The sequence below is a fragment of the Oryzias latipes genome, chromosome 10 (assembly GCF_053564925.1).
Source record: "Oryzias latipes strain Hd-rR chromosome 10, Olatipes_Hd-rR_3.1".
Lineage (NCBI taxonomy): Eukaryota > Metazoa > Chordata > Actinopteri > Beloniformes > Adrianichthyidae > Oryzias > Oryzias latipes.
Window position 1 is genome coordinate 31,040,399 of NC_136246.1, and position 16,574 is coordinate 31,056,972.

Below are 16,574 nucleotides of genomic sequence, written 5' to 3' on the forward strand. Positions count from 1 at the left end.
ACAAATTTGAAAAAAAACAGTCAAAAGTAAAAACAATGTTCCAGAAACCAAAATATATTAAAAAACAAACAGAAACGAGAACCTAATTCTAAAAACAATGGTGTTTTCAAAAAGCAGTGAAAAAGAGAACATCAGTCAGAAATCCTGGAACCAATTCGGTTAAATGAGATAAGATAAAAATGACAGCCAGATAAATTAAATTGGTGAGTCTTTTTTTTATTTTATTTTTTTAGAAAAAAAAAAAGATGTATAGTACATTCTAAAATGAAAAGAGACCTTGGTTGGGTCCAAATGTACGGAGCCCGTGTCCTGACATTAAGATATAAAAATATATCTTGTTCCCACAGATTAATATCTTGTTCCCACAGGTTATTATGTCGTTCGCACGAAATACTATTCCGTTCCCACAAGATACTATTCCGTTCCCACAAGATACTATTCCGTTCCCACAAGATACTATTGCGTTCCCTCAAAATACTATTCCGTTCCCTTCCGTTGCCAATCACTGGCCAATTATTGGTCTTGTTGTTAGACCTTGGTCACAGGGACACGGTGATTGGCTAGTGATTGGCAGCAAAGCACTCTGGGAAACGGGACGTACTGCTATTGTTGTTATGCTACAAGCTAAAGGTAAGTGCTTTAGGCGAAGCATCCAGCTTAATATGATATTTTTCAGATTTTCATCGAGAAAATAACAGATCGACTATTCTTGCTTTTATTTTTACCCCTATTGAATGCTCACAGAGACACGGAAGTAGCGGCAGGAAGCGGCTTTTGCAGCAAGATGACTGAGGGCGTACCAGATGATGTGAACGTGAATACGATGGATGCTTTTGTGCTTTTTGAAATAAATAAATCTGTTTTCTAAACATCCTCCGTGTCTTCAATGCAATGTAATGAGACACACACAGACAGAAATGTGAAGGTATCTGCTGTAAATCTATGACGTAAATTAATAACAGGAAATGATCGGCTAGTCAGTTAGCATGTAGCCTAATAGCCTTCGAATGTAAAGATACTGACTGCTAAAGTTAATAAAAGACAAGTCCTGAATATTATTATTCCTATTCGACCCTAAACTACAATATCAGCTGTCTGACAACAGACCAGCCAGTTGCCCAAATGCCGGCATATATGATCAGAGAGCTCTGCGGCGGAGCTAGTAGTAGCCTAGCAGGAGCTATCGTATGACAAAACAGCCTAGTTATCATAAATCTTTTGATATTTTTCTTATATTCATTGAGACGGTAATAAAGTGATCATTTTTGTTTTTCATGTTCCTTTTTTGAACGAATATGGGTCACAGAGACACGGAAGTTACCGCTGAAAGCGGCTTTTGCCGGCATACAGAGAGCATATCCGCGTGAATGACTTATGACGTGAATAATTATTGCGTTCGAACGGATTAATTATTGCGTTCGAACGACATAATTATTGCGTTCGCACGAGTTAATCATTTCGAGGGAACGGAATAGTATTTTGAGGGAACGCAATAGTATCTTGTGGGAACGGAATAGTATCTTGTGGGAACGGAATAGTATTTTGTGCGAACGACATAATAACCTGTGGGAACAAGATATATTTTTATATCTTAATGTCAGGACACGGGCTCCGTACAAATGTGTTCACTACTCACTACTTAGAGCAAAATATGTGTGCTTGACCTTTTGTAGGGCCGTTTGAATCTACATTTCCAAAATCCAGAACGCTGGAAATTTCCCAGAAGTCTCTGCGAAAAGTCAGTGTGAATTGAATCTCTCTAGATTTTTTCTATGTAAAAAAAATGTAATTTCATTTTTTTCATAAAACCATCATAATTTTACTCACACACACACAAAGTGGATTCATAAATACATTTTGTAAAAATTAAGTTTTGACTTTGGAAAATCAGTGATGTCACATTTGCTGTTAAAAAACAAAAACAATGCGGGGCACTAGATAGTCCCGCACTCTATTTTTTTAGTAGTTAGGGGGTAGTTGGGGAGTTTGGACGTAGCCTGTGTATCTGATGGTTTGAGGGGGGCATTAGTGTCTGAACCATCAGGTTGCACACCTGGAAATGGAGCAGATATTTTGCAGCAACAAATCTTACACACTTTTTTTTTCATGAAAATTCCTCTTGAAATCTGTTCCAAAATACTTTTTTTCTGTTGTTATCAGAACTGCAGGGAGGGTGGGGGGTGTTTGTGCTCATCCAGCTGTGCAAAGCTGAACATCCACTGGACAAGCCTCCAAGGATTCTGTTATGAAACGTCATGAGGGAAACATGCTTGTTTTTCTGCAGTGTGTGTGCGCTCACACAGCCGACGTTCCTCAACGCCGACACTGATGGCGCTTGAGCACATCTACTGGTGTTCGCGGCGTTGTGTTTCTCTCCAGCAGCAAGCAGGATGTCCTGTCCTCGCTGCGGCTATTGTGAGGTGGTCAGCCTGCCAGACGCTACTCGCAAACACTTCCCCTCTGTCAAGTGCCTGGATCTCTCAGTCTGACTCACTTACACACACACACAAAAACACAGTGATAGCTCAATGCCAGCCTGAAAACAATGGGAACCTGTCCAACACCGCCCCGTCACCTGCTTAAAAATAACCCATCCAGTGCCCTCAGACGTGGTGATTGTCCTGCAACAATGGTGGGGCAGCGCTTTGATCAGCTAAAATAGAACTCTGCTGTTATTCTGAGATCTCATCACATCACTTAATGGTTTATTTGACCTGTGAGAAAATTAAAAGGTTTTACTCCCCCCTCTGGGATTAATAATGCATTGTTGAATTCAAGAGCACTCCACTGACTTTGGAGCTGTAAATACTCCCTTTTCCCTGCAGGCTTGTTTGCCAATTTGAAGGTTGCCACTTGCAAGGACACTTCTCGTCTGGGACAGGCGATAAACAACTCAAGTTCTTTGTGCTCCTTCTGAAAAAATGTTGTCTTTTTTGTGTGTTTCTTTTAGTTCTTGTTAAAGACAAACACGTTTGCACAAATACACTTTTATATTATTAATAAATTAGCATTAGTATTATTATTATTCAGTAGCCAATACCATTTTTCTTTGAGTTGTTAGTTTGGAACAGGCCTGCACCACATTTAAAGGGGGTTTCTATCCACCCGCCACTTATTCTTGGTTCAGCTCCTTTCACTTTGTCTCACATGCACACACTATCATGCATACTCTTTGCTTTGCTCCTGATAGATGGGTGGTTATTTTGTTGAACCACCGACTCCTCCTGCTCTCTGTGGAGTGAGGTTGTCATCACCCACAAGTCTGATCACAATGGAAACTAAAAGCCTTATTGTTTAGTCTCAAGGATTTCTTTTTATTTATATATATATATATATATATATATATATATATATATATATATATATATATATATATATATATATATATATATATATATATATATATGTTTTCCATTGACAGTGAAACAAAAAAAAGTACAGAATGTAATCAGATGTTTAACTTCCTGTCATGTTGTTTTTATAGCTGTGATACCTACAAATTTAAGCAAAACGAACATTAAAAAGTCACTTTTGCTTCATTTAAAGTCCCACTCTGATAACATTTGTGGTTTTTTTGTGGTTTAACATGTTTTTGTAGTATTTTTTTCCTCACAGAGGACATCTATAAAGAAATTTAAGAATAAACTTGCATTTTTGAGCATTTCTTTGTTCAAATTGTGGTGGACAAAAGGTGTCTCTCGAAAAAGCCTGTAGTTGTTACGGACAAACTACAATCGGTGGGCTACAAGCTCCCTGCGCCACTCCATTCTGATGCATCCACTTGCAGACAAATAGATCCATATTTGTCTTTGTTTTTCTCGTCTGACTTGGCGCCTGACTCAAAACTGTAAGGCTGGATATCGCCATTATTGCTCGCCATTTTGATTGCACCATCAATGTTAGGTTGAAGTTGTGAGGGGCTGTAAGCTAGAAGGAGAGAGTTTAAGCAAGGGGCTGATGGGAAATGAGCGCAGGCTTACTCTTTGCCAATGCTCCAACCCAAAACTAATAGGCGAGCTTTTAGCCATCTCCTGCTGCTATGCAGAAACTATGTCCAAGAAAAAGACACAGGTTTTTTTTTTTTTTCATTTAGGATAAACATAACTAAAAGACCACTGGGAATGCTTTTACAATAGATCAAACGATGATTGAAGTGGGGCTTTACATTTATTCTCAGTGGCCTTGCTGCATTTCTCTCAATATATTAAACTTTGCACAACAGTTTGCCCAACCTCCACAACACGGTTGGGCACTGTCGCTTTCGTGGAAGCAACTGAATTGGAGAGTAAGCCACCTTTGATGTCCCGGGCCAACAGGAGGGAATATTACGGTACAATGTGTGATGCAATCTCAAAGAATTGCATTCACCCACATATTGCCCATGTTGGTCCAAACAAAACACAAGACCTTTGTGTGTTGACTTTTTTAGATTGTCTTTACAGGGACATAATCCCTGAGAATGAAAGGGATTAGCCTGTCGACAATCTGACAAAATGTGTAGTAGTTCGGGATAATGCAAGCTTCCACCACTCTGCTCTGAAGGTGGTTGGCAGAATAAGACAGGTTACTTGTGGAGCCTTTTCCTTCAAATGCACCATTCCTAAATCCAATTTAAGGAGTTTTTCTCTTCCTGGAGGAGGAAGGTATATCACTAATGTCCACATTCACAAATAACCCTATGGCAGCCATGGATGCAAGCTCTGTGATGACATCACAGACAAGAGCTTGGATTTGAACACTCAAGAATGTAGTTCAATGTAGTTGCAAAAACATGCGGCCAGGGAGACGAGAGCACGATCCATGATTGATTTGCAGCACAGAGTTTATTAGTTCAAAAACTACTGCCGTACGGTTTACTGAGCCAAAGGAAGATTATAGTTGTTGTAAATGTGTGTTTTCCCCCCAGGTACACAATGCTGTGAACAGTTGCAATGTACAGTTTAAAGTGCGTGTTCCGTGTCTGGATTTTTCTTTGATTAATTTTCAAAATGTCGTGCATGGTGTATAATGCTGTCACTTTACACACCATTGGGAAGCACTTCATTTGTCACATTCAAAAGATGCTGCAGTCACAACTTGTCATTTTGACGACACTGACACTTTCATAGACATAAAAATGCCAATGAAGATCAAACGATAGATAGATAGATAGATAGATAGATAGATAGATAGATAGATAGATAGATAGATAGATAGATAGATAGATAGATAGATAGATAGATAGATAGATAGATAGATAGATAGATAGATAGATAGATAGATAGATAGATAGATGTGTTTTTCCAGCCTTCCCTCTCGTAAGAGGTATTCCCGCCCCCGTCGTGATGCTTTTGTCTCGTTTCCTTTCCATGCACGCGCGCTCTGCGCGCACTAACCCCCTGCGCAATGACCAACACTCCGTCCGGCTGAGCACTGCAGGCGCGGACTGTGATGCGGTCAGCCTGGAGGAGCGAGTCTCTGTGATTAACGGGAAAAGTCGGCGTAGCTTAGTAGAACCGGGTCGTTCTTCAGTAGGTAGTTTGGCTCGTGGGGTGGGGGTGGGGGGAGCTCGGGACTCCAGATGGTCCCGTTTGGAGGCTGAGGAGCTGCGACGCGTTCAGGTGAAGCGGTCTGGAGTTAGTTTCTTGACAGCTGCGCCTCGGGCAAACATCAGCGGGCTGTCACCATCCGTTCAGCTGCCCGTGAGTGTCCTTTCTATTTCGAATTGATGCTTTAAGCACGCATGAGATCAGCGAAAGTTATTTGTGGCTCTCAAGATGTTATTATACAAACTTTAGCAATATCTACAGAACCCCAACAGCATTTAGTTACTTTCTGATTCTATAAAAGAGCTAAATGTAAAACTTTTTAAATGAAAATAAAAAATAGATCAGTATGGGGACAACAAATAGGTTGGTTAAAGTAAATTATTATTGTGGCAAATTACATTTACAAATCCATTCTATTAGTGGTATTTCTCTACAGTGTGGTGTTAAAACAGTCAATTTTGTATTTATACAAAATGAATTGGTTTTTTAAATAATTCATCAACCTCTACTGTGACATTAAAGAATAATGATTCTTTAATGCCAATGATTTTAAAGCTTTTGACACATTTTTTAAGAACATGAATGAAGTCAATGCTTTGGGGAAAACAGCTACATACATTTAAAACATTTCCTAAAGGGAAAAAAGCAGGTGAAATGTTTTCAATCTTCAAAATATTGTTGCACAAATAGAATTTTTTTTTTTTTTTGCAGGTTTGAGATTTCCTTAAAGTGCTTTTGTTTCTGAGCAAAGTGTCACATTCCAGACAAACGTTCCTGTTTGTTTGCCCGTTTCCTCTCTAATAACAGTTTGGTAGACGCTCTTTGAAGAGCGTCCATGTGCTTTCCATCCTCACCGTCTCTCCGTCTTCCTCCTCCTGACGCTTGAGAGAAAGGAACAGCTGGATGGGAGCTCAGCTCGGGTTTGATCTGTTCATATCAGCGGGTCCTGGAGGCCCCCTTCTGTCACTGCCAGTGGGTGGGTGGGGAGGGACCCTGTAACTTTGCAGCTGTCCGCAGCACAGCCGAAATCCACACACACAGACAGACACACTGAGGGCTAAAACCCCTCTGCGGGACTCCTGGTAATCCACGAAGTGCTTACCTCTGCTCCAGATCTGCAGCAGAGGGTGACGCTCCTCTTAGTTTGGGACAAAGACCCCGAACCCGTCTGTGGTTTTTGGAGCCCAGGCTCCATGAGCAGAAGATAAAGCTGGTGCTTCGGCAGGACTGACAAACTTTAATGTCACATTTTAAAGTAAAACAAAGAGTTTATGATGTTTTTCTTTTACAAAAAGAACACTTTGGGCTGTTATTTTAAGAAAGTGACAGCAAGTGTGCCTTTGGCCCAGATGGGTACAGTGAGGGCATTGTGAGAGCTGGGAAAAGCCTCGCAGGAGGCGTGTGAAATCGCAGTAAAGATGTCACATTGCAGCTGGCACCGGACGAGACCATTGCTTTTGAGCTCCAGTGTGCACAACGTGGAGTGCATGTGCCAGAGAGGGACCACCTCGCCGCTGGGTGAGCTCTGTTGCGTAACAAAGATAAGGCCACTTTAGCTTATTAAACGGGGGGGTTCTGCTGTAATTTAGACTTGCTCTCCCATGAAGCTGGAGGACTTTAGATGAAAATCAGAAAAGTTTTTATTCAATTAATTCTGAATTAAAGTTTTGGAGAAAAAAACATGACAAATCAGCTTCATGCCACACTCCCGTGTTTAACCCGATGGATCACCGTGGCAATGCTCCAGAAGCCAAATTTGACAGGAAAACTCCTTAAAAAGTCATTTAAATGTTCTACGCTTAAGCTGAATGCTATTTTTTAGGTCAGTGTGTGCTCGTGGTTAGGAGTTTATTTGCTGATAAGACTTCAGAAGACTACAGTTTGTCACTAAATTGAAAAATTTGCCTTTTTCTGCTGTTGTGGCACCGCTAGATAACTTCTGAGCTAAAAGCAAACATATTGGGTTTCTCTTTCTGATTGCATCACTAACTCCAAGTCAAGAGCTTTTATTTGTCTTTTTTTTTTAACTATTATTAATAGGTTAAAAAATAGATAAACAATAAGCAGTTGCTTCAGTCTTGGGATATATATATATATATATATATATATATATATATATATATATATATATATATATATATATATATATATATATATAAAATAATAAAAAATAAGGTAAATACTTATAAACTTTAGGCTTTTTTGGCTATATTTGCTTGCTTTTCATGCTAGTTACATAACATACTACGTAACATACTAGTTAGAAATAACCCAAGAAATAACCCAAATTAGGTTGTTTTTTCACCAACTCTGAGGTTAAAGAGGGAATAATATTTTGCTGGGTTATTTTAACTATAAGGGGAAAAAAACTCAGGAAAAACAACTACAAATAGGTTAAAATGAAATCCCTATAACTGCCAAAAAAAAAAATAGTATTTTTTCAGAAAGTAACCCAAAATATGAACATGAATAACCTAAGAATTGGATAAAAAAATTATATTCTAAGTGTTTTAAGACTGTGTTTGGCCTTTTTTTGATTTGTTTTGTTTAAGTTAAATGTAAATAATCCACATTTGTTTGAGGTGAAATACTAAAACTGTTCATGTACAATGAGAAACTCCCTTAAAAGAGTATCTACACAATGATTAGCATGAACAACACTCCAAGTTCTGAGAAAAACAGGATGTGTTTGTAAGCAGACTGATTCTAATCAAACTATCAGACTCTTCAATAATAAGTCACTTAGTGAAATTGAATTAGTCGTAATAGAAACAGTGATAACGCGAAGAGAGACGAGTTAAGTGGTTTCCCTCCTAAAGCAGCGCGTCAGCGAAGAAGCTGAGCTGTCCAAGCTCCTCACATTCCTCACACATTTCTAGTTCCTGCTCTGACATCACACGTTCAAGTTCAGCTTTAGGTAAACAAGCTGTGAGTGCATTGTCTTTCCCCGCCTTGTTTGTTTATGCAATAAGAGCTATTGTGTTTTGTAATAATGAGAGCTGCTCCTCGCTGGACTTCCTCCATGCAGAGTTATTTTGTTTTGTGCTTCTGTGGTGGGAAGTGAAATTTCGGCCAAGAACTTTAACACTGGATTGTGAAGGAAAGTAGATCTGCAGCCGTGGAAACTTCTGCTGGAGTGCAATGAGTTTCACTGTCATGTGGGCTAAAGCGAGACTTGCACCGTGTTGTGTGTTGATTCCAAATATGTGTGCTTCTTGTGTTAGTGTTGTAGTTGGTTCAAGTTCAGCTTGGAGAGCTTATGTCGTGTTGTTTTTCCACTTGGTAATCTTTAAAACCCACTCAAAGGCTACGTTCACACTGCAGGCTGAAACCACCCAATTCCGATTTTTTTTGCCCCTATCCGACCTGTATCTGATCTTTTTGTGACAGTCTGAACGACACAGATCCGATCTTTTCAAATGCGACCCAGGCCACTTGGGTATGTGGTCCTGAAACCGATACGTATCCCATCTTTTGAAATGCGACCTCCGTCTGAACGGCCAGGCCACATGTATCCGACCCATACGTCATCGACACGCTACAAACGTCATAATTCTGCGTTGAAATAGGCGAACGAGAACATAAACATCAACCACGGTGCTGCTGAGACCAGTCAGTGGAAGGGAAGCGAGGTCACCGATTGGATTAATATTCAGGCCAAACTCAAGGGCTCTCATCGCACCCGGGCGGTTTTTGAAAAGATTTCCGGCGAAATGGCCGAGCGTGGTGTTGAACCTTTCCGGGATGACTTTTTTTTCCCCCTTTCAGACCGTGGTCAGAAGCGCGGGGGACCCAAGGCGGATCCTCCTCCGGGGTTCACTTCCCCGTTCGGACCCTCAGATTCTCCATGATTCTCCAGAACGGGTTAAAAAAGAGTCCATAGCATTTATTCTGGGGGAAACCTTTTATTACCGTTCTCCTACCTCCGTAACACACAACATGAATGCGCGCCCCCACTGCCCCTCAGAAAGGAGACAGAGCGTGCAGCGCAGAAGAGCGCTGCACGCTCTCTCTCCTCTCTCTTATACACACACGCGCGCGCGCGTTGCCCCAGCACACACACATCCCCATTTCCCAACAGATCCCGGCTCCAATGCCTTCTTAAAATGAAAAGATTGTAATTGTGCTGCTCCTTTGGGAAAATAAATGTAATAACACAAAAAGAGCTCCGCTGTTGACAACACTGTTGTTGACATCCATTGTTAACGTTGGCTACTTCAACAGACAACGCGTGACGTCGTTCACAGTTGCGTACTCTTTTTCAAAAAATCGGAATTGAGCATTAAGCCCTGCAGTGTGAACGTAGCCTTTGTGGTCCCACTCATCTTTTAATGATGATTATGCAGTTTTTTTAGCCCCCTCCCAAAAAGAAAACAAACGTTTTTTTGTTTTCTAAGACATAGTCTCTGCAGAGCGACGGAATTTACAGGAATTTACCTCCAAGTTGTGGGTGGAACTGTTGGTGCGGAACTCATTTCCCATCACCCATCACAACCCCAACCTATCATTACCGGTGCAACATAAATGGCGAACAGCATTGGAGCTTTCCAGCCGTGGAGTTTTGAGCCAGATGCCAGCTCGGGCGAGGAAGTCAAAGACTTATACTGTATAGATCTTTTAGTCTGCATCAGAAAGGAGTGGAGCAGGGAGGTTTTAGCCTGTTAAGTGTAGCTTCTATGTAACAGCTACATGCTTTTTCAAACAGCCTTTTCCCCGTCTGCTCCTTACTCGCCACAATTTTAATCAAGAAATAATCAGAAACGCAAATTTAATCTTAATTTTCTTTATAAATGTCCTCCGATATCAGAAAAATGCCACCAGGACATTTTAAAACCGCCATTTTCATCTGAGCGGGTCTTTAAAACAAGCAATTTCCAGTAATGCCCTGCCTGCATTGAGGCAAGGCCTCTCTTGATTAATTATAAGCAGAATTGCTGAACTCTCTTTAAAGCCAGTGTTTTCATACATAAAGACAGATCAAACACAACTGGTCCAGTGAATTTATCACACTCTCTATTCCCAAAACCGTCTCCGTCTTTGGCCGTGATGCTTTCTGCTGCAAACACATCTCCAACTGTATTCAGACTTTCATTATAAACACGCATGTCTTTGTTAAGAGACTCCATCAGGCCATTGTTGAAACTTGCTCCAGCTACAGAAGATAACAGTGCTGTGAATGTATTTCTGTAGAACCGTTATGTGAATGCACTGGGATTCATGCTTTCAATAATACGAGCACTTGGTCAGGTCATGTTTGGAAATAAGAACTTGTTCTTAAAGACCCACTCTAATGAAAATTGTGTTTTTGATGTTTTTTTTAACAGGGTCTTGTAGCATTTTACTGATGATGGAAGACATATAGTAAGAAAACTAATCTTAAAGTCTCAGTTTTTTTTTTTAAATCAGAATGGAAAAAAAGAATCTGACCACAGCACAAACAACAGAGAGCTACAAGTTACAGAACTGAAAAGAAACTCAAAACTAAAACAGAGACACTTAAGTACTGTTCAAACAAATTGATGTAAAGTGCAGGCAGCTGTGTCCATGGAGAAGCACAGGTGTGTGGGCGGGGCCACAGCTAACCTGCACAAAAACCATATGAGTGATGGCTAAACATTACGAAAACTGATAGACTGTGTCATTGCTTGGAATATTTATTTAGTTTTATGTTTTTTGGGGGGGAATGTAAAACCAGTCTGCTGCCTTTATGCACCAAAATGTAGAGTCTTTTAATACATCCAATTGGTGGTTGTAATTATGACTTCGTCTGCGCATATATATATATATATATATATGTGTGTGTGCTAAATAAAAAAAATATTGGTAAAAATTTCCACCTGATATTTGGCTGCCTGTCAAAGTGAACTGACAGAATTCTGGGTGCTGAAACACAGAACAGACTGGTTAGCATGGATCAACAATTCCACATTAGCATGTTGAAACACTCCTCTGAGGCTCCTCATACAGTGTCCCTCTGTCTCCGCGCCCACATCTTCGTGTTGTCAGAATTGCAGATATAGAATTACGCTTTGAGGAATATTTATGAAAGCAGCACAGAATTCCTTTTTGTCATCAGTTGCATTGAAATGTGTTGTGTTAAGTTTGTTCAGTGCTCTGCATTCACAAGCTTTGTCCTGGAGGCCTGAAATGTTTTGTTGCTTACAGTGAGGAAGTCACTCTTTTTTTCTTTTCTCTCTGCAGGAGGACGAAGCAGCTGCACAGGCTTTTATCCTGACTGGCCTCATTTTAGTGTCCGATGGTGCAGGATGACTTGGAGGGGGCTTGACTTCACAGGTCCCCAATAAACCTTGGTTTCCAAGATATTGTCCCTCCTTTCAGACGGCTTGTGCTTTTGTTCTGTGGAGACTCACCCTTCGTTAGAGCTGCCGCCATGGCTAGCCTGGTGATCAATGAGACTGGAATGGAGAACTGTGGGATTGATGATTCCTTTAAGTATGACCTGTACTCTGCGGTGTACAGTGTCGTTTTCATTCTAGGTCTGATAACCAACTGCGCCGCCCTTTTTGTCTTCTGCTTCCGAATGAACATCCGCAACGAAACCACCCTGTTCATGACAAACTTGGCGTTTTCGGATTTAGTGTTTGTTTTCACGCTGCCCTTCAAGGTCTACTACAATGTCAACCGCAACTGGCCTTTTGGAGATGGCTTGTGCAAGGTTTCAGGGACCGCCTTCATCACCAACATCTACGGCAGCATGCTTTTCCTCACCTGCATCAGCGTGGACCGCTTCTTGGCTATAGTGTACCCGTTCCGTTCCCGCTCCATCCGGACGCGCAGGAATGCGGCGCTCATGTGTGCGGCCGTGTGGTTGACTATCGTAGGTGGAGGAATCTCTGTGACATTCTTCTCCACCATAAACAGCAAACACTCAGCTACCACATGCTTCGAGGGCTTCTCCAAGAACACCTGGAAGACCTACCTGTCTAAAATTACTATCTTCATTGAGGTGAATAGACGCACGCTGTGTTCCTATAAATGCACACCAGTTAGACTCAATATTTTTTTCGTGTTTTTGTTGTTCTTACAGATTGTTGGCTTCCTCTTACCACTCTTGGCCAATTTGGTGTGTTCCTCGATGGTCCTGCGAACGCTCCGCCGCCCAGTGACCGTCGCTCATGGCTGTGACAGCAAGAAACGTGTCCTGAGAATGATCGTGGTCCATCTTGGCATCTTCATCATCTGCTTCGTTCCTTATAACTCCATCCTTTTTGTGTATGCGCTGGTGCGGACCCAAGCGCTAGCGAACTGCACGGTGGAGCGCTTTGCGCGGACACTCTACCCCATTACCCTGTGCCTGGCCAGTCTCAACTGCTGTCTGGATCCTGTGGTCTATTACTTCACCTCAGAGAGCTTCCAGAAGAGCTTCGTTTTGGGAAGCAAAGGAAGCGGCTCTCGCCCCGGGAGCATTCCCCGCAGTGACGCCGAGGCTAAAGACATGCCCCACAGTCTCCCCACGGACACGCACACTGTGGCCAGCAACGGAAAAGAGACAGTGATGTCTGACAGTCAGTTGTGACTCAACGTTTCTTTCTTTTTTTTTTTTTTGCTTACTAGAAACTGCAATTAGCTGTTTGATTCTGGAAGTGGCAAACAAATAGCTTAGCAGATTAGTTAAATCCTGAGGGTAAGTCCTGAGGTATGGCCTGGGATTTTCGGATTAATCCATAACTGTTGATCTGAGGAACACTTTTTCTTTCTTGGGAGGGAACACTCAACGGAACTCAGTTCCAGCCATACGGAGAAAAACTGTTTGTTCAGGGACCCTCCAGCTCATCATCACTCAGGCTTATCGCACACTCAGTCCCGAAGATGCACTGGATTGTGCATAAGGTGTAAACTTCGGAGTAAAACATAATAAGTACTTTTGTAACACAGGTTATTTGAAAGTAAGGACTTTCTCATGGTTTTATGTCATGTTAAGGCCATGTCAGACAGCCACTACATGCACTTTGCACATTTTCCTCATATAAAACACTCTTTTGTGATACATACCATCTGTCAAGGGTTTTGGCCGACGGGTCTTCACGTGAATCTGGTTTTGAGCTGTTAAAAATTTTTGGTCGGTTAAGAATTACGGAGTTTGTGCATATTTTAAGTGTTTTATATTCAATTATTGAGTAAATCTTACGCAAGTGTGCGTGATTTTTGAGAGATGTGTACTCAAACTCATGACTGTCCACGACCGTTCTACGTACACGTATACGGAGATCATATCACGTTAAAATTACACAACTGACGCACAAATCACTAATGAATTGCAAACAGCAATAATCACACATGTTCTACGTTGATTTACGTGTTCTTTGTGTGGTTTATTTGTCTTCTTTGGTGGATTTCAGAATCAGCTTTATTGGCCAAATACGCTGCATGTACAAGGAATTTGGCTTCGGTGTCTTTAATGTGGTTCATTCATGAAACATCTGTGAAAATTATACATAGACCACAACTTTTCTTACTTTTTTCACGTATGTTCATGTATGACCAATTGTGTGCAATATGCGCAAAATGTGCGTGTTGGCTGTGTGACATGGGCTCTAGACATGAGCGCCTGAATGGTGTGTTGATAATGCTGGTATGTCCCGGCCTTGAACTGACAAAGTTTCATGTTGTTAAAAGTTTTATTTCCCTCATCAAAGCTCCTCTGTCAGCTTGAACCCAAACATGAACTTGCAGAGGAGTTTGTCTTTCTCTTGTGTTTCTGTTGTGCAAGTCTTCCTCACTGAGCAGGGCAGCCCTGATTCAGTGGAGGACCTTGGTCTGCATGCCGTGTCGCAGGCCAAATGCTTATTATGGCTGAACCAATGGACCATTGTTTTCCCCTGAATGAGTGCTCTCTGTCTTAATCTGGCCTTAGACTGCAGATCTGCTCACAGTCTTTTACAGGCAACAAACATGTTCACATTCCAAAGTACGGTTGAACAGTCGTGACTGTTTATCCACAAAGTTGCCTTCTTACACAACGCAGTAATGAGTGAAGAGATCCTCAAGTGTGAGAACTGCTGAATTTGCATGCAGGTTTTTTTTTAATACGTCTGTCAGAAATGTCTTCAGTCTGATGCCTTTATAATGCAGTCCTAACAGGATGTAAGACCTGCCAAAATAAACATTTTCAGAGGATAATTTTGTTAAACATGTTGTGCATTGAGGTTCAGACTAAAGACTAAAATTTCACCTCCGACTATAAAACTGGGTTTTATCATTTGTAACCATTGAAATGTTTGCCTTTCTGAAAATGGATATGTAGCTATTAAAGTCAAACTCTGATCATCTTTTAACTATTTTCAAAGTGTTCCCAGAGGTCTTTTAATCCCGATAATGACATTTTTAGAATTCACCTCTGATTTGTAGGCTGGATTGTTGGTGTGGGGTAAGCCCACCCCCACATCCCATCATCCATTTGTTTACCTGCTTTTACACTAGCTTACAACCCCTCAAAACCCCAACTAAACATTATCAGTGCAACAAAAATGGTGAGGAATATCAGAGCCATATAGTTTTTAACCAGATGCCAGCTCGGAGAGGAAAACAAAAAAATGTACATGGATCTAATCGTTTATAAGTGGATGCCGCTTAGCAGGAAGCTTCTGGCTTGGCGTTGAAGGTCCCACGTCCCAACTACGAGCATTTTCCAACCGCATTTTGTGTCTGCTCCTGATTTACAACAATTTGAATAAAGAAACATTCAGAAATGCAATTTGAAGCTTACCTTTCTCTATAGATGTCTTCCATCACCAGCTAAATGCGACAAGAACATGTTGGAGTGGTTCTTTAATAACAAACATTTGAACACATCCTAAAGCTGAAAATATGATGGCAAAATAAATTCCATTTCCGATTTAAACATCTGTGTCAACAGCAAGGGACGTCTGATCTCTGAAAATGACAAAGCATGTTTAATCCCTAAATGAAGTAATGAAGACCCAAATCGTTGCTAACACTTCTGCTAATTTCTTCCTCCTTTGTTATTTTGGGAGGTTGACCATGGCCTAAGAGCTGAGGAAAGCTTGATATTGCAAAAGGACGACATTAAATGCAAAGACTGGTGCAGAAAAAAAAGCTAAATTGTGAATCATGGAAACAACTTGCAGTGTAAAGTAGCGGGAGAAAATCTTGATATGATTAAAAATGACAGAAAAGGCCAAAAAGTATCTAGTTGCTAAAGGCGTAATACTGAATTCTAATGTGAACCAACTGTGAAATGTTGTGTTGAAGAACCAATGACTGTATAGGAGAACTGGACTGAGTGACTTCTCCCCCCTGGTGTTTCAAACAGGAAGTACCCGCTGGACCCGCAGTGATTATATTTGTCAAAAAAACATTCTTGCTTTGTTACCTTTTTAACATGTTCTCGATCATTTTATTTTCATTATATTATTCCTTTAGTCCAAGAAATTAAAGTTATAAACTGGCCAATCGGATGCCCCAATAAAAGTAGGTGGTCTCCCCTCAAACATTCAAATGTTGGCACAGACCAATTTGGACCAATCGCTACTTACTAATGATTTCTGGTTCCAATATGGCGGCGACCTTATTGCAAAATACTGGCGACTGAATTGAGTTCTTGTTGTTGGAACTGGAAGCAAGTCATTTTTCTATGGGCGACGTCACACTCACTGAGTCCATTTCTCATATGCAATAATTGGTACGTAGTAATTCGCTACCAGCTGTTCCCTAATTCATGCAAACCAGGAAGTACTGAAGGTTGCAGTTCCTCAAAAGACCATAGGAGGCCGCTGTCAGAAAAGAGCAATTTTCCACTGAATCCCATGTTAAAAGGCAGATTTTAAACCAAAAGTGAATGCATGTGTACAGCTTGTTGTCAAACACTTTTATTTTTGTTCATTTCTCTGTTTCCATATTTTAGAATCAATTGTTGTGATTATGTTAGAAGTTAAATGTGTGTATATTTTAAAGCCTGTTTTTTTAATGGCAGCTGCTCGGTTCAATGTGCACCTCCCACCTCTTACAGAATTTTTTACAGTGCAGAAACCTGTGGCTGACATTGAAAATTATCCACCCAGAGTA

The 16,574-nt window shown here is 40.9% G+C and overlaps 1 protein-coding gene and 1 long non-coding RNA gene across 2 annotated transcripts; both read left to right on the forward strand.

Annotated features, from left to right (window-relative positions):
• Window positions 1–531: 531 nt before the first annotated feature.
• On the forward strand, window positions 532–871 carry LOC144994934 (uncharacterized). Its single transcript, XR_013658669.1, has 2 exons — window positions 532–630; window positions 745–871. It is a non-coding gene; the product is annotated as an uncharacterized LOC144994934 (long non-coding RNA).
• Window positions 872–5,572: 4,701 nt separating this feature from the next.
• Window positions 5,573–13,065, forward strand: lpar4 (lysophosphatidic acid receptor 4). Its single transcript, NM_001305413.1, is given in 3 exon segments — window positions 5,573–5,681; window positions 11,730–12,495; window positions 12,577–13,065. Coding segments are annotated over 2 exon segments (1,065 nt in total). The 5' UTR covers window positions 5,573–5,681; window positions 11,730–11,919.
• Window positions 13,066–16,574: the final 3,509 nt, after the last annotated feature.